This window comes from Diceros bicornis, chromosome 41, assembly GCF_020826845.1.
Source record: "Diceros bicornis minor isolate mBicDic1 chromosome 41, mDicBic1.mat.cur, whole genome shotgun sequence".
Taxonomy (NCBI): domain Eukaryota; kingdom Metazoa; phylum Chordata; class Mammalia; order Perissodactyla; family Rhinocerotidae; genus Diceros; species Diceros bicornis.
The window spans coordinates 4020187-4033821 of NC_080780.1; the positions used below are offsets into that span (position 1 = coordinate 4020187).

At 51.0% G+C, this 13635-nt stretch overlaps 1 protein-coding gene across 6 annotated transcripts in view; it reads right to left on the reverse strand.

The window, feature by feature from the left end:
* The window catches only part of TNS3 (tensin 3), a 252434-nt gene that overhangs the window by 122590 nt on the left and 116209 nt on the right, over positions 1-13635 (reverse strand). For all 6 annotated transcript variants that reach the window (XM_058534774.1, XM_058534773.1, XM_058534772.1 and 3 more), the window contains 4 exons: positions 10853-10903; positions 9184-9306; positions 5089-5153; positions 1745-1828 (listed from right to left, as the gene is read on the reverse strand). In XM_058534774.1, coding sequence (XP_058390757.1) covers positions 1745-1828; positions 5089-5153; positions 9184-9306; positions 10853-10903 — 323 coding nt within the window. The remainder of the gene's footprint in view (positions 1-1744; positions 1829-5088; positions 5154-9183; positions 9307-10852; positions 10904-13635) is intronic.

Below are 13635 nucleotides of genomic sequence, written 5' to 3' on the forward strand. Positions count from 1 at the left end.
TAGCCAAAATATGGAAACAACATAAGTGTTCACCAATGGACAAATAGATTGGAAAAAAAAAAAAAAAAACGTGATATATATATACAATGGAATATTATTCAGCCACAAAAAAGAATGAAATCTTGCCATTTGAGACAACATGGATGGACCTTGGGGCATTATGTGAGGCGAAGTAAATTAGACACAGAAGGACAAATACCGTATGATATCACTTATATATGGAATCTAAAAACAAAACAAAACAAAACAAAGATATGGAGAACAGATTGGTGGCTGCCAGAGGTGAGTGGTGGAAGAGATGGGTGAAGGGGGTCAAAAGGTAAAAAAAAAAAGAAGAAAAGAAGGCAAACATTTTCCCTTAGTGTGTGCTGAGCATTTTGGGTGGGTTTCTCCTCAATGACCTTCATGTCCCACACAGGAGCACCTACGACTGTGGCCATTTTGCAAACTGGTCAAAAGAGAAATGATACTTAATGGTTTGAAACAAACCAAGGGGCTGTTTAACTGTAGAGTAGCCCCCCCTTATCCTCAGGAGATACATTCTAAGACCTCCAGTGGACATCTGAAACCTCGGATGAGGTGGGCTTCTATAATACTAATAAACGCTGTCTTTTCTGCAAGCAACTCACATTCCCTGTGGGGCCTGTTGCTCAGAGCAGGGTGTGGCCAGGCTCAGACCCATGGTCCCACATCGTCAATGCACTGGGTCTGAACACAAACAGACCTGGCCACTGGAAACCCCCTGGACAAAAAGAAAAAGTGCCTTTGGCAATCCTTGAAATCCCTTTCCCAGGTCAAAACATTAAGACCCAGCTCCTGACCAAACACACCTCTGACTCTGCCTCCTATATGCAGAAACTTCTGTCCACCCATGCCAGCTGGCCAAGCCCGATGGCACTGGAGAAACAGATGTGAGGGTCAGGAAAACCACGTCGGCAATTGCCCTGGCAATTCTTGTGTAAATTCCCTGCTGTTTGCTTTAAAATGAAAATGCAGTGACTATGTGCTTGGCTCCACATCACCATCTGCAGAGGAAGTGGGTCTGGAAGGAGGCTGGATGGGGCCCTTCTCACTGCCGCACACCATGACCCTACTCCCATTCACCTGCGCACCGATGACGGCGTGGATTCACCTGGGGGCGGGCAGCAAGAGGAAGCCTGCTGCCTTCCCAGGGCCCTTCCCCAGCATCTGCCGGGGCCATGCCGAGCAGGAGAGATGGGGAAGTGTGCCAGGGGAGGCCAACGTGAGAGCAAGACTCCCTGGTCTCAGGAGCTGACTATTGACTGCAGAAGTTGGCCAACTACAACCACGAACCTGTGTGTCGACAAGGTTTTATTGGAACACAGCCTGTTCACTCCTTTCCTACGACTAAGACCTGCTCTGGTGTTAGAGCAGCCGTGACAGAGACCAGATGGCCTGCAAAGCCCAGAACATTCATGATCCAGCCCCTTACAGACCTCTGGTCCAGGAGACATAAACCGGTTCCAACATAAAAATGGGAATCAACCTGCCGCGAGCACACAGGACCTGACCGCTGAGTGTGTGGGAAGGTAGTCCTGGACCCATGAGAAGCCAGCCAGGGCCAGGGGTCCCTACACAGGCGGGACGGCTCTTAGTCACCTCCAGGCAACAACAAGCCCTCCGCTCCATTTCTAGCTGGTCAGGGAGGTGCCTCTTCTGTTCTTATGTTTTTAAATGTAAATCTCATTCTCCTTTTCACTCTGGCTCGGGGACAGATACATACCGTTTCTGGGAAGGCTGCATCAAAGCTGACACTTTATCATCATAAAATTTCTTCATTGCAAATCTGTCGAGGGCCTGGTCAGCGCTGGGGAAGCAGAGAGAGAGAGAGGGAGCATTAACTCCGTGGCCGCCACTGCGGGCTGGCTAACACGGGACAGGCCCTGTGGCTGTGCTGAGCCAAGGCGTCCAGAGGAGCTTCATTATTCGCTGCTGCCATGCACATCCACTTTAGCATCTTTTCTTGGACCCTAATTCGCCCACAGAAATATGTTCAGGCCAGAGTGGAAGCCAGGACCGCAGGGTCTGAAACCCCATCAGAAACCCCTGTCCCAGGGTGTGGCACTTGGCTGTGCCGCACGCGCTGCTCCAGGAGAGTCGCCTGCTGGCCGCTTCTCACAGGCAGAGCAGGTCTGGCATCCTAACTGTCCCGTAGCCACACTGGCTCCAAACACAGGAGGTGGGTTTCACTGGGCTCTGGGGGAGACTAGCGGGCAGACCCGAGTGTCCGGATCAGGAGGGCACTGGGGCCCGCACGGAGTACTGCAGTTACTGGGCGCCCCGTCAAGCCCCAAGAAGTGAGTCTGGGACCACAGGGGATGGCCTGAGGGCCACATCGGGCAGTCACGTCTATAATCAGGCTCCAGAGGGGTCAGAACGCTGCGGCCCCAAGTGATTGAAAAGCTGTCTGAGGACTTAGGGCTGCATAGTTATGTTTGTGAAGTGACTGCCACAAAGGTGACCGTGCCTTCCAACAGCCTGTGGACTTTAAGCCCCGGCTCCACAATGCCCACAGGTGTATCCAGCAGCATCTTCAGGAAACCCCACAACGGGGCATTTATGGGCTGTCCTGATCTGACTCCACATAAATCAGAGAACATGAGTGCAGTAAGTCCTCACTAAGACTCATGTGAGACAAAAGCTTCCTTGAAAATCTGATCTCAGTGTGGGCCCTCTCCTTAGAATGTGTATGTGCCCCTCCAGAAACAGCGCATACACAGCACCTGTGGACACCGTGAAGACCGAGAGGAGAACATGCAGAGAGAGGCAGAAGGACAAAGGCAGGCACTCAAGGTTAAATTTAGCATGACCTGACTTTCACTGCATGCTATAAAATGGGTAACTCGCTGCTTGCATTTGTCTAAATAAGGGGCTGGGCTGGCAGGGCTGTCACACACAGAAGGGTCCACCTCAGCACTGAGTATTTCACAGACTGAATGCCTATGTTTTTTAAATTGAAAAGTATAGCTGTATATCCACCATTCACTTTTAAGCATTCTTTTTTCTGGAATTCACTTATTTTATTAAACACTGATATTGCATCTTGGCCTATGTTATGTGCAGTATTAATATTGTTATTAGTAGTAATAATAATATTAGCAATGATTCTATCTTTTTGAACTCTTATTTTTATGGTGCTGGTACAAGAATGTTCTTCCTACTTTGCGACTTGAAGTTTCTGTTTTGATCTGGAGAATAGTTTGTGACAAAGCCCTTAAAAATGTATGCTCCCTGTGATTAGTCTACTTCTGGGAATAACATCTAAGGGGAAGATAGTAGAAATGATCGAAAACGCATATATGAGAATTTGTTATCACGGCATGCTTCCGAGTGGAGAATCATTAGAAGCAACAGAAACTCTAAAGAAGCACCAGAAGCAACCTGGTTAGGCAAAATCAGTAAATGCTCAGATACATAATATTCTATTCATCAAACGGAGAACTATGCAGCCACTTAAATGATGTCAGGGAAGACATTTAGGAAAGAGCGCTAATTTAGAAAAGCAGGTCACAGAAAGTATTGTGGTGTCACTCCACTTGATTGAAAAGTATTTAATACTGTTACTCCTATGAGTACAGGAGCGTTGATAGCAGCTGATAACTGAGTACTGCTGCTGTTCGAAGAGCTTTATGTGCAATAACACATCGAATTGTCACAAAACCCCGCGAGGCACAACCATCACTCCCACTTCCCAGGTGAGGACCCTGAGGCTTAGAGAGATTTGTATAAGTTGCCTGACACGTGCAGCTGAGATATGCATCGACTATTCAGAAAAAAAGGGCTTTTAGAAAGAGTGTCAGTGATGCGCTTTAAATGAATAAAGCTCTTAGTGTCTACGCTCCCTAAAAGTGCCAGGACTTCCCACAGCACATGGAGCTTTGGACCCAGACAGAGCTGCGTCGTCGCGGGCAGACACGTGAGGGCAGGCTCCACCCAGAATCCGCCAGGAGAAATCTGGGCTCTGACCAAACATCTTTGGCTCAGCTGAGGGATTCGATGTGACCAGGAGTCTCAATGTGTCTGGCACATACACAAATGCTCATTATCACCAAGAAGGGATCTGATTTTCACTGGGGGGTTGGGTTTCCTCCCTGGCAGGCACAAGCTCTCCAACTTGTTTCCAGAGAAAACATTCGGAAAGTCAAATTTCACCCCTTACTGCTAGAAAGGAAAGGGTTTATTGGCGAATATGAATAGGCTTATATTTCCTCAGAATGGAGTAGTTCATGCTTCACAAAGTGGCCATTGAAAAGAGAGGGCAAGTGCAGATGCAAAACCCATAAAAGAAGGATATTTTTTGAACTGGACTTCAGCATGAGCTGAGATGTGTGCTCTTGGAAGCGTATCTGGGTACACCTCGCGCTGCCCCGGTGCCAGGAGAGCTGGCACACACCCAGTGCCTCGCCGGCCTCGCTGTGCCCATCGTCCCTCGCTGATGGGACCAGCCTCCTCCTAGCGGCACCCACAGCCCCATGGTGGCAGCTCACAAGTCCCACGATTACCCTTCCAACTCCTGAGAACCAGACCAGACCTGGCTCCCCACTCACGGGCCGTGAGATAATGAGCAAGCTGCCTAACTCCGCCAAGCCTCAGTTTCCTCATCTGTAAAGGAGGAGTGATGATGCTGCCTCCTGGGTTACTTGGGAGGATTGCGGGAGAAAAGGGAAATACGCATAGTGCTTCCCAGAGGCCCAGTGCATGCAGAAGATGGCAGGCACGGACATTAGGATTTACAGGGTTTGAGGTATCCAGCGAGACAGCCCTGCTCATGCTTTTAATAACAGTAACGTTCATCCTTATTGTTTTTGTTGGAGAATGGCAGTGTGCTCACTATTTTTGAGGCCTGCATGGAAGTCTTCAGTGTGAATCATACACAGCTGCACACCTAGGATGACGTCTTTCTCATGAGTGTGAGCCCTTAGCCGGAGCTGGGTTTCTAGGCACCAGGGACCCGAGGGCACTGCTCAGCCAAGCCACAGCCTCCAGGTCAGCCCCAGGCTGCAGCCTCCCGCCCGCCCAGTCTCGGAGCTTCCCAAGGCCATGGCAGCGTGGACCCTTCCCTCCTACCTGGCTGAGACATTGGTGAAGTGCATGTAGGATGAAATGACCACTCCGATGCGTCCCTTTCCACCCTGCAGGAGAAAAAAGAGAAAACTGTTTTCTCTCGAATCCCATGGCAGAGATATAATCAGAACAGGAAAACGCTCATTCATTCACGGGATGACAAGGAGCCCGTGCTGGAGGGGAAGCTGGCATGACCTCCTCCCACCCCTGTTCTGGGGCATGGCAGCACCTTGTGCAGCAGGGAGTGCACACGCTGGGTGCCCACGGCAGGAGCAGGTGCTTCCCGGGGCATCCGTGGACACCCCCGAGGGCAGATCTGCACAGGGGCGGCCACTCAGTTTACCATTTCCCAGTGACGCAGGAAGAAGCTATGCAGGGGCGGGAGAAATTAGCATGACTCAATTACCCAGGTGACAGAGACTGAACAGCCCCACAGGCTGATGGCTTTGAGGGCTGCACACAGCCCAGAGAAGTCCAAAGCAGCAGGACAGCAGATTCCAGAGTGCTGGCAGCATCACAATGTCGCTGGCACTACCGACCAGCCCTGCCCGGTCACACACAGGGGACCACTATCCAGCAGCGTTACAGAAAACGCATGGCTCAATCTGTAACCATAGACACACACGGCCCAGACCGGGCAGCCCAGCCGCAACCATGAGCCACCATTACCACAGGAGAAGGAGTCTGGAAGCACACAGCTACATGAGAGGCTGCCCTCACCCAGAACCATGGACTGCCACTTTCTAGAACACACTACCATGACCCAGAACAGCAGTCGGCAAACCACAGTCAGCAAGCAACTTCTGCACACCACCTGTGTCCCTACAACCTGTGACTTAGAGTTATTCTTATGTTTTTAACAGTTGAAGAAAAATAAAAAACATAACATTCCACGCCACATGAAAATCACACGAAATTCTTTCAGTGCCCATACATAAAGTTTGATTGGAACAGGGCCACGCCCATTTGTTTAGGTACATCAGGGGCTATTTCCACGCTGCGACAGCAAGTGTGAGTAGTTACAACAAGACAGTGGGGCCCTCAAAGACTAGAAGGCTCACTGTCTAGGTCTTTCAAGAAAAGTTAGCAGCCTTGTTCTAGAATCACAAAAGGCCACCAATATGAAGACCCCTGAGTCTATTCTCAGAAAGGGAAGACTGAGAAAATTCAAGTCATAGTTCTGAAAGACCCACAATCACATGTGCATGTCACCCAGGGGCACTTCTCTCTGCCTCACGAAAGTCAGGTGCGGGCCTTGCAGATACTCAGGGCAGATACACAAAGGGCCCTTTACAGCGATTCCTGGCACATAGCTACTAGTACGTCTTGTAGAAATTCACCTAAGTGAATAACACTTCCACCAAATTGGGCACACATGGTGGCGTTCACCACTGCCATATCCAAGCAGGCACTCATTTATGGGTATGAAGTCTTCTAGCACAAGCAACATTCTTTAGGACTTGAAGAGTTTTCATCTGATCTTAACTAAACTCAGAATCACTGATTACACAATTTGCTGTGGGTATCCTTTACCATCCACTCAAAAGCAAACGGTGTGGTGGATGGAAACTTCCAGAAGAACCTCAGGCTATTTCTGCTTAATCAGTAACCAGCAAGTGGGTGGATGAGGGGGAGACTGAGGCAAACCCACGCAAATACCACCCTTTGTATCAAACAGGAGAGTGGGGACATCGCAGCCTGGCGCTGGGTCTGCCCTCCAGGCCAAGACGGGCCCAGCAATGCTAGTCATTCCTGGCACGCCTGGAAGGAAGTGTACATTCTGCAGAGCTCACAGAGTTTGGCAAATGTCAGCAATCTCACCCCTGCTGCGTTTTTGATGAACTTCTTTTAATGTCGACATCAAGTTCAAACTAAAAGAGGGCTTCTCTCTCAGGGCATGTCTTCTAGAATGTCTTGGAAATGGTTCACATGTCACCAGAATGGTGCAAGAGATGAGCAAATTGTCTTCAAGAAGTTTCAACATGTTCCTAGTTATTCCCACTAACAAGACTTGTCTCGAGAGCCGAGTGTAGCTTAGGAAAAGGAAGCGTTTTGGAGATCTCTACGCAGTAAGTTCGTCACTTGTGACCCAGATGTTGTAAATAATATTATAATTTGGTTCATTAAAAATGAAGTGAACAACCAAAATGGAATAAATGGTGAAAGGGGGGCTTCTCAAGGTCCAGAGTGCACCAGAATCCCCTGGAGACACAGCTTGCAGCAGGTCTGGGTGGGCCAGACCTGCATTTCTCACCAGGGTCGGGCACTGCTGCTGCTCCGGACCCCCCCCACCCCCCCCCACCCCCCCCCCCACCCCCCACCCCCCCGGCTATGGAATGCTGCTCGGAAAGGCTTGTGAAGTGATCTTAGGCAGCAATGACCCATCAGGATTATCTTCGCTGCATCAAAATCATCAGGCCAAGCCTGATGAAAAACGCAGAGTTAGTTTTAATTGAAAAAAAATGTAAAAACCAAAAACAAAAATAACTTTTCTCTTCTTATTTTTTTAAGTTTGCACCAAAACACAAATTTGAAGAGGAGCTCCATAATATAATGCAATCCTTGAAAAAGCTCAGGTTAACTTAAACAATTTGGTACGAGAACTGATGCGAGGGCCCGCTGTTTGTGGGAGAAAGTAATCAAGCTAGATGTGGGAAAAGCGACAGAAAGAGAGAGAAGCGAATGTCACCCCTGCACCCAAGGGGTGTTCCTCCACACCGGGGGACCACCAAGTGCATAAGTGCGGAAGCTGTAACGTCATCAGCAGCTGTCTCACATCCATCATTACATGAGGAGGTCATGGTGTCCTTGCAGGAAAGTAATAGAGCAAGTCTGATATAACCCGAAGGGAAGGTTCTTTTAAACTAAGTGCTATCATATAAGGGTTTTTGTGCAGCTTTTGCCTGTGAAAAAGTGTGAAAGAAGAAATACTTCAAGGAGGAAATGTCAATATTTTCAAGATGTTTTGATAGTCATAAGAATGCAGTGTATAGGGGCCAGCCTGGTGGTGTAGCAGTTAAGTTCACGCACTCTGCTTCGGCAGCCCGGGGTTCACTGGTTCGGATCCTAAGCACGGACCTACACACCGCTCCTCAAGCCATGCTGGGGCAGCGTTCCACATAGAAGAACTAGAATGACCTATAACTAGAGTATAAAACTGTGTACTGGGGCTTTGGGGAGAAAAAACGGAAAAAAAAAAAAAAAAAAAGGAAGATTGGCAACAGAGGTTAGCTCAGGGCCATCTTCCTCAAAAAAAAAGCAGCTTTAAGAAAAAAAAAAGAATGCAGTGTATAATGTACAAAGTAGGGCACAGCCCCTTCCTTCTGGGACCAAGCCCGCCCATGGCACCTTTCCTTCGCAAAGTATTCCTCCCACACGCTGCCCTAGCTCAAGGTGTGTCTGGGAAAATCACTGTCCTCGGATAATAAGAGTGTCTCATCGAGGGGTAAGGCCACATGCTGTACCCCTTAGTGAATTTTCCCTTTGTTCAGTCCCCTTTAGGACCAATCACGTTTGAGAAATCAGAGGCAGAGCAGGAAGAGGCTACGAACAATCCAGGGCAGTTGAGAAACCAGAGATGTAAGAGGAAAGGTCCCAGGAGGTCAGAGGAGGATGCAGGTCAAGGGCAGCCAGGACAACGCGCTGCCGTTCCCATGGCCAGCCCCCGGCCACCCTGTGAGGGTGGACATGTCACATCCCCATCGGGCGGTTGGCGTGGACAGGACCACACGTCTGCTGCAACAGCATCCTACCGCCAGTCTCAAGGCAATTCATTACCACAACCCAGAGGCACTAGAAGTCCGAGGCCGTGGATCCTAACCACGCTCTTCTCTTTTTAAAAGAGAGCTTTCCATGAAAAACCAAAATGCACGAAAAGGAAAGGATTTGCTCTCATTGGTATCCTTCACTGGTTTCAAAGTGTCCAGCTATGCATTCAGGGACTTCAATTCTATAAATTCTGAAGCCAAACTCTGGGAGGTGGGATGACTCTTTTTTTTAAGGTCAAGTATGAACACCTAACCACAAAGGCCTACAGAGCTGGAAGTCCGAGCGAAAAGGTGGTCCCACTGGACCCTCGAGCGCGGAGGTGGGACTCACCCTGCAGTGGATGACGACCACGTGCTGGGGGTCACTGTTCAGCCAGGACTCCTGGGCCTTGCAGATGGTGCACACCTTATCCAGGGGTGGTGCGTGCAGCTCCGGCCAGCCCACGTCCAGAATCTGCAATGAGAGAGAGAAGGGGCTTCCTGGGTCTCCATCTCTGGGTCTCCATCTCCTCCAAAGGAGGTCCTCTGAGGCCGTCTCATGATGGCTTTTCTTATTTACCAAAATATTTCATTTGAGAGTCAAGAATGATGCTGCGTGTTCCTTTTCTAAAACTTCATGGGAATTGTGGCCAAGCTCCTTCACTGGAAAGAAAGCTATGAAGGATTATGTTGCCCCCATGAGACATCTGTCCCTGGGTCTTATCTGCTCTTCTGCAGCTGGAATGACAATTCTAGAAGGGGCTTTCAGGAGCCGCTAATGGTGCAAGGCTCCTGGAGAGGAGCCGAGGCCTGGCAAGATCTGAAACAGGAGTTCTTGGCCCAACCTGCTGCCAAAATTCCTCCGTTCAGACTAAAATCGCAGTTTGGGAAATTGCAGTGAGCCGTTCCCCCACGCAAGGCGCAGATAACGTCTCAGAGAGAGGCCTATCATGCAAGCTTGGGAGAAACACACTCCCCAAAGGAGAGGGACCTGCCCACCAGGGAGGAAACGCCTTCAAGCCTTGATTGCAACTGGGGGCAGGAACAAAGAAAGTCTTTATCATGTGATAAGGAGCACAGTGGGTCTGTGTACAAAAATCAGCAGCTCCAAGGAGCCTGACGCACACTCCCAGGTCTAAAGCTATGGTGGCAGATGTTTAAGTGGGGAGAGGAGGCAGAGATTAATATAAATGCAATGGAAATAGTGTAAAATGATAGAAAAACTTAGAAAACTGCCAGGAAGCAGGAAAAGTCACACCCCTCTCACCACTCAGAGGTGAGGCGGTAACATTCTGAGGAATCCCTTAGACCCCCTATGTACATTTAGCATAGTTGAGATGCTAGTCTACACAAATTCCATGTTCTGCTTTTGTTAACTAGCATTAAAACAGGCACTTCATCATGTTACTATTTTTTTACTCCAACGGCTGCAAAATATTCCAACATATGGAACACACATACCACGTATACTATAACTTACATTTACGCAATCTTAAAAATTTCCCCCTAAATTTTTGCTATTGACAAGAATAATGGATGGAGGGGTAGGGAATGACTGTACAGAGGTGGCAGGAGGGAGAGCCCTGTGGTGGAAACCTTCTGCATTTGATTGTGGTGGTGGTGACGACACAAACCTACGCGATATGAGATGGCAGAGAACCACACGTACACACGCACAGCTGCTTGTACACCCAGTGGAAGTTGAATGTGGTCTGTGGACTGAACCAACGTCAACTCCCTGGCGTTAATATTTTACTATTAATTATGCAAGATGTTACCATTAAGGGAGACTGAGTCAGAGGTACATGGGATCTCTCTGTATTATTTTTGCAACCTCCTAGAATTATTTCAAACTAAAAAAAAAGTTAATTTAAAGAAATAACACATGGATATGAACAGTTTCTAATACTCCTTATCAAGTCACATTCCACAAAGACTTGCAACAAACCACTTTTGCATGAGCAGGATAAGCCTCACTGACAGTCCACATAACTCACAATATAAAGGACTAAGGTCCGTACCTTTGGGTTAAGCTTTGTGAGGTCATATCTCTTCTCCGAAAGGTTTAATACCTACAAAAGGAAATAAAAAGCTGTTAGACAAATCAGTGCCCTCAGAGATCAAAGAGAAACACAAGTGCATTTTCACACGCCATCTGCCTTCAAGGTATCAAGGATTATAAAAGGTTGAAATGTATAGATAGAGAACTGGCATGGAATAAAAAACAAACAAATTAAACAAATATACAAAGACGGCATATGGAATCCCAAGGGACTAGCCTCACCCCCCCCCCTCCCCCCAGGAAGCACAGGCTTCCTGGGGAGGGAGGGGACACAGCAAGGAGGCTGTCCCTGCCTCGGAGTGCAGCAGGCCAGGCCTGCAAGGAGCCAAGGCCCCAACATTCAGAACCAGCCCAGAGCCACGGCAAAGCAGAGCTGTAGATGGGACCTGAGCACCCCAGTAAAGAAAAAGGAAGGATGCTGGTGCAGCAGGGGTCTGAGAAAGGAATACGCATCCCTCTCACTTCCAAGACAGGCCCCTGAGGAGAGCTGATGGGAGAGCTTATCCAGGGGGTGCAGAGCCTGCCTGCCTATAATTGGGGGGCTGCCTTTGCTGTGACCTGGGCCCCAGTTCGTTCACCCCGACACAGGCTGCCTCCCAGATCTCTGAAACGTGAGCCCGGGCCTGTTAGAACGACCAGGCCCGCAGCCCACCTTCCACAGAGGCCCAATGCCCTCGGCTGACGCGACTCGCCACCCTGGACGCCCCAGTCGTGGTCTGTGTGTCCCGGAGCCATTCTGTCTCCACCTTCAACTGTCAGAGGACGAAATTCTGATGTATGTGGGGAAAAGAGAGGTGCACCCAGGCTTCTTAACTCAGGAGCTGTACAAGACACGCACGTGTGTCTTTTTTCAGTTTCCAAAAAGATCTTCGTCCCAAAACCAGGCAGGGACCCCCGCCCCAGCCATTTTGCAGGAGTCTCTAGCCCCAACGAGGTCCCGCTGGCGCAAAGGGAGGAAGTGCCCCAGACTCCAGCCCCGGTGCCCAGGCCGTGGCCTTGCCAGGTCTCTGGGGACAGTGAGCCAGGGGAGGCAGGAGGGAACGTGGAGGGGGACTCGGGGTGTGCCCACCGCCTGGGCCAGGGGTCAGGAGGGAGACCAGGCTCCTGCAGGCAGATGCCCCTGTGAGAAAGGAGGAAGTCCCGAGACACAGAGCCCCCAGACACGGGTGGACCACCCCGAGGCTTACACACCGCTTTTCCCGCCTGTAACCAGGCTGCGGCTGGGGACGGGTGGCGGGGGAGCAGCGGGTCCCCAGGAGCCAGGCGACCCTCCTCCACTCCTGCGCTGACCGCTCTGGAGGCCCAGCGGGCCGGGCGAGGCTGCAGGAAGTCAGACAGAGTCCCCTGGCCCTCTGCTCTGCCGCCGGCCACTCTCCCCGCCCGCCCGCCCGCTGAGTCATCTGAGGAGGCCGATAAGGGGGATAATAACGGCCTTGTCATTTAGGGCAAAGATTAGCTGCTCTAATGGAGATAAGGCGGCAGCACAGAGGCAGGTCCCAGGAGGTGCGAGGGGCTGTCATTTAACCCCCGGCCATCATCACACAGGGCAGATGCAGCAGCTGGCACCGTGGGAACACATGGCCAGGCCGGAGGAGGGGAGCAGGGAGACGCGGGTCCACCTTTCTCCTCAGACGTGGGCTCCCTCCGCCAACTTCACCCGCGTGTTTGGAAAACGGAGCCAGCCACCGTCTCCAGGGCGGACACTGGCTTCTGGAACGCCCACCCCTTGTCCTGCGGATTCATCTCAGGAAGAGGGAGAGAACTGTGCTTTTTGATAGCAGGAACGCCTGTCCCACCAGCTGTCCTGAGTGCGGGGAAGGCCGGGCACAGGGGTGAGGGCTGTCCACCCTCTGTGCACGGGGCAGCGGCCACCAGCCGGGGCTGCTCCTTGTAGAGACTCAGGACTCCACACGGCAGCAGGCGCCACAGCCAGGACCAAGGCCGCTGCACTGCGAGTCCATCCTCCCGAGCACCCCCCCTTGGAACGCAGGCATCCCAAAGCACCCGACCAAGAGGGACGGGACTGCACCCCACCCTGCAGGCCGTGACAGTCCCAGGACATGCGGGTGCCTTCTTCAAATTTCAGCAAGCTCAGTATCTTCTCGCTATACCCTCGCTCGGTGTCCCCTCAGTGTCCTCATGTCAGTGTCCCTCACTGTCCTCACGCTCAGTGTCCTCCCACTGTCCTCACGCTCACTGTCCCCTCACTGTTCTCACGCTCAGTGTCCCTCACTGTCCTCATGCTCACTGTGCCCACTGTCCCCATGTCAGTATCCCTTCACTGTCCCACGCTCACTGTCCCCCACCGTTCCCACGCTCACTGTCCCCTTACCCTCCTCATGCTCATGGTCCCCTCACTGTCCTCATGCTCAGTGTCCCCTCACCGTCCTCATGCTCACTGTCCCCACATCAGTGTCCCTTCAATGTCCTCATGCTGTCCCTCACAATCCCCACGCTCACTGTCCCCTCACCCTCCTCACACTCATGGTCCCCTCACCGTCCTCACACCCAGTGTCCCCTCATCGTCCTCACGCTCAGTGTCCCCTCACCCTCCTCACGCTCAGTGTCCCCTCACCGTTCTCACGCTCAGTGTCCCCTCACCATCCTCATGTCAGTGTCCCTCAACGTCCTCATGTCAGTGTCCCTCATTGTCCTCACGCCCAGTGTCCCTCGCTGTCTTCATGTCAGTGTCCCTCACTGTTCTCACACTCAGTCTCCCTCACTGTCTTCATGTCAGTGCCC